Source organism: Cyphomyrmex costatus, unplaced genomic scaffold, assembly GCF_001594065.2.
Source record: "Cyphomyrmex costatus isolate MS0001 unplaced genomic scaffold, Ccosl1.0 scaffold123, whole genome shotgun sequence".
Lineage (NCBI taxonomy): Eukaryota > Metazoa > Arthropoda > Insecta > Hymenoptera > Formicidae > Cyphomyrmex > Cyphomyrmex costatus.
In genome coordinates, this window is record NW_017275207.1 from 5428436 (window position 1) to 5431845 (window position 3410).

The following is a 3410-nucleotide window of genomic DNA, read 5'->3' on the forward strand; positions in this document are numbered from 1 at the left end:
GTGCGTGCGTGCGTGCGTGCGTGCGTGCGTGTGGTGCGTGTGTGCGTGCGTGCGTGCGTGCATGCGTGCGTGCGTGCGTGCGTGCGTGCGTGCGTGCGTGCGTGCGTGTGCGTGTGCGTGTGCGTGTGTGTGTGTGTGTGTGATATTTATTTATTATAACAGAAAGTTGAAGCTGGATTAAATATTATTTGGAGAAATAAATTTGGATCTTAGATTGATTATCAATTTCTTTCTTTTTACAGTATATCTTATAAGTCTTTAAATTACACATGTAAATTATCCAATGCAAAGCGTTTTATTTTATTTCTCTGATGTTAACCGATAAATTAATTTATGAATTAATTATTATGTGAGGAAAGTCAAAATCATTCTTTGTTTTAATTACATAGCGGAATGAAAATGTGAAGTAAGCCTTGAATTCGCTATAGAGAGAGTCAGGAATTTCTGAGAACGAGCAGACCTTAATGAGGCTTAAGTGCTCTCCAAGTTTGGCCCTTACTTGTTACGAATGAGTGAGCTACGAATGAAATCTTATTCCACTGTGCTATTGTTCTTAAAACCATACAATTTACATTTCACTAGGACCTAGTGCTGATCATTGTCTGACAATGGAAATCGATAGTCTAGAACGTGTACACATTGTCAATGTTAAAATTTTCTTATGTTTTCCGGAAATTGATATCTCCAATGATCCAGTAGGAGCAATGAGCGCGTTTAACGAACTCAACTGTTGAGTCTGCTGAACGTGCCCAATGACTTGCTGTAATATTTAGCACCTTATGAACTTTTTGTTTTCTTGCTCCCTTATTCATCATGCAATTAATCATACAAGAATTCACATTTGCATGACTTGTCCTATACAAGAACTCACATTTGCATGGCACCTAAAATGCATCCTTTTTGAAATACACAGTTCTACTACAAATTCACGTTTAATTTTTGATAGTATTTAAATCTTTAAAATTAAAAAATTAAAATTATAGCAAATATAGTTGGGATCGTTTTTTAATATTTATAATATTTATTTATTTAAACTATTAATAACACATTATTAATATAATAATTATTACATGTTTTGCTTTTATTCTTAGACAATTTACAGTAACCTTTATTTATCATGAAATTTTTTTTGTTAACTTGTTTATTTTAATTAGCATAATACATACTCTTAACCGCAAAAAACTTGTCACCATGAGTATATATTTATGATAGCCACTTTTCTTTCTTCAATTTTTTCTTTTTCATTTACTCACTTGCTTAATTAAGCGTTTTTTCCCCTTAACATCCACGCATATAATTAATCCTATTGACCACTACCCGCACGAGAAGTCGTCTCCCTTATATATTAAATTGACTGTTAGTATCCTCACTCAGAGGAGCATTCATTTTTTTGTATATTTATCGGACATTTACGTCTCAACATAATGTTTTCTTTCTTTTAAATAAGTGCGTTACACGTGATACTCGATGGACATTTACTTCAAGAATTAAACAAATGCGAGCATATTGGCATGGAATCTTGTTTAGGAAATAATATTTCTCTTAATTTTAAAAGAGAATTTTAAACTCACACAATTATTTATTAAGTACATACTTGATATATCATATTTATTGCTTCTAAATACAACTGTGACACTACTCTGCGGAGAAATCAGTGCAATATGCAATTAAAATATTATAATAAATAGAAACTTTTTGTATTTTAAGTATGTATTTTTTTTGTTATCCTAAATTTATATATTTTAACTAAGATTGAACGCGAATAAATAAATTTAAATATACAATATAACAACGGACGCAGAAAGGATTCATCAAATCTTTCTTGAAAGCAAGACTTAATCATTCATTTTATTATTATATTTTATTAAGGAATTATATCACCTTGACAGAATCTAAAATAAGCGTAAATTTAATAAACTGAATGATTTTTTAAAATCGACTACTGCGTAGAGAGAGAGAGAAAGAGAGAAAGTTAATTTATATTTTAGGTATATATATTATTATATATTGTACAATATGATGATTAAGGTAAAATCATGCAGTAATTTGTAATTATGACTTATATTTATTATATTGAATAATTACAAAAAAATTAGTGCCATAATTATGAAAGATTTAGACTTCTTTTTGAATTAATGATAAATTTTTATGTAATCTCTGTGATGTTAATGAATCAAAAGATAAAATTAATATTATAAATTATGTATTAGATTTGTTTACACCGTTATTTGTATCTACTCTGTTTAATCTTTCATAGTCTTCTGACTTCGAATAGAGTAGTGTTGGTACTTTAATCCTGCTTTTTGTGCCCAGTGCTCAATTTAATATATTAGAATGTGTCGCGATGTATGTGATAAAAATGAATTTAATTTGTACATTATTATTCGCAGAAATCCTTCAGGCGGTTCAGGTCTCAGCGAAACTGGATCCCTGGATCGTGCTAAGGCTGCGCTAGAGCGTAGAAAAAAAGCGGAGGATGGTGCTGGTAATCCTATCCTCTGTAGAGTTGAAGTCACCAGGCCGAATCCTGATTCTCTTATCGACGAACTGCTTAAAGCAACGAATTTGGAACAAACGGATCTTGAAAGTTCCGAGAGTATGTTTTCCTTCTAATTTATTATATTTATTATATTCATTAAAAAATGAGTTACAAAAAATAGAACGAAGAATTTTGCGTCTTTTGTTTAATTGGTTTTTTCTTAATTTTCTATGCTGGAAAGTTAGAATAATTAAAAAAAAATTATGAATTTTGTGAGTAAATAAATATTTGCATTTTGCAGCAACTGGTCTTCAACTCTTTATTGCGAAAGACGGCACGACCGCGCTTGGTAGTCACGAGGTAAAGAGCCAGATGCCTGCCGGTGTGTTCAAACAAGTGGTAATGGAAGAGAACAACAGGTAACACGAAGCCATCACTACGAGACGACAGTATGCAAGACAGGCCAGCGCCACGTTCTCGTTGGCTCTGGTGCCAGAGCTCGTCTACGAAGCCTACGAGCCGCGGTAGTTACAAGAGATGACGATAATGATGGACGAAGAAATCATCGACTTGGGAGGAACAGCCAAACGCGATACGAAGTCGTACATCTTCGTTAGATCGTTCTAGACTGTACCTCTTCTCTATATAAAAAAATCTTCTAAATAGTCGAACTAATATTCGTCGAAGTAGTACGTTCGAGTTGATTACTTCGTGTGAAATCCATTGTACGGATTCGCAAGACCGAGACTCATATTAATCATCTCATAAGTGCGCATTTAAATGTGAATGATCGAACAGTCGTATGCAGCTTGCAAGGTTGTTAATTGCGTCTCAACACTCGATCCTCCAAGATAATGTTCATACGTGGATTTTGCGTTTTCCAAAATCTCGTGCAACGAATGAAATCTATAATGTATAGTGTTGCTATTCA

The 3410-nt window shown here is 32.9% G+C and overlaps 1 protein-coding gene across 1 annotated transcript in view; it reads left to right on the plus strand.

The window, feature by feature from the left end:
- Positions 1–3410, plus strand: part of LOC108782099 (protein FAM102B) — a 64475-nt gene extending 61065 nt beyond the window's left edge. The window contains exons 8-9 of the mRNA XM_018550268.1: positions 2391–2596; positions 2781–3410. Of these exons, the coding sequence (XP_018405770.1) occupies positions 2391–2596; positions 2781–2902 (328 nt within the window). The 3' untranslated portion in view covers positions 2903–3410. The remainder of the gene's footprint in view (positions 1–2390; positions 2597–2780) is intronic.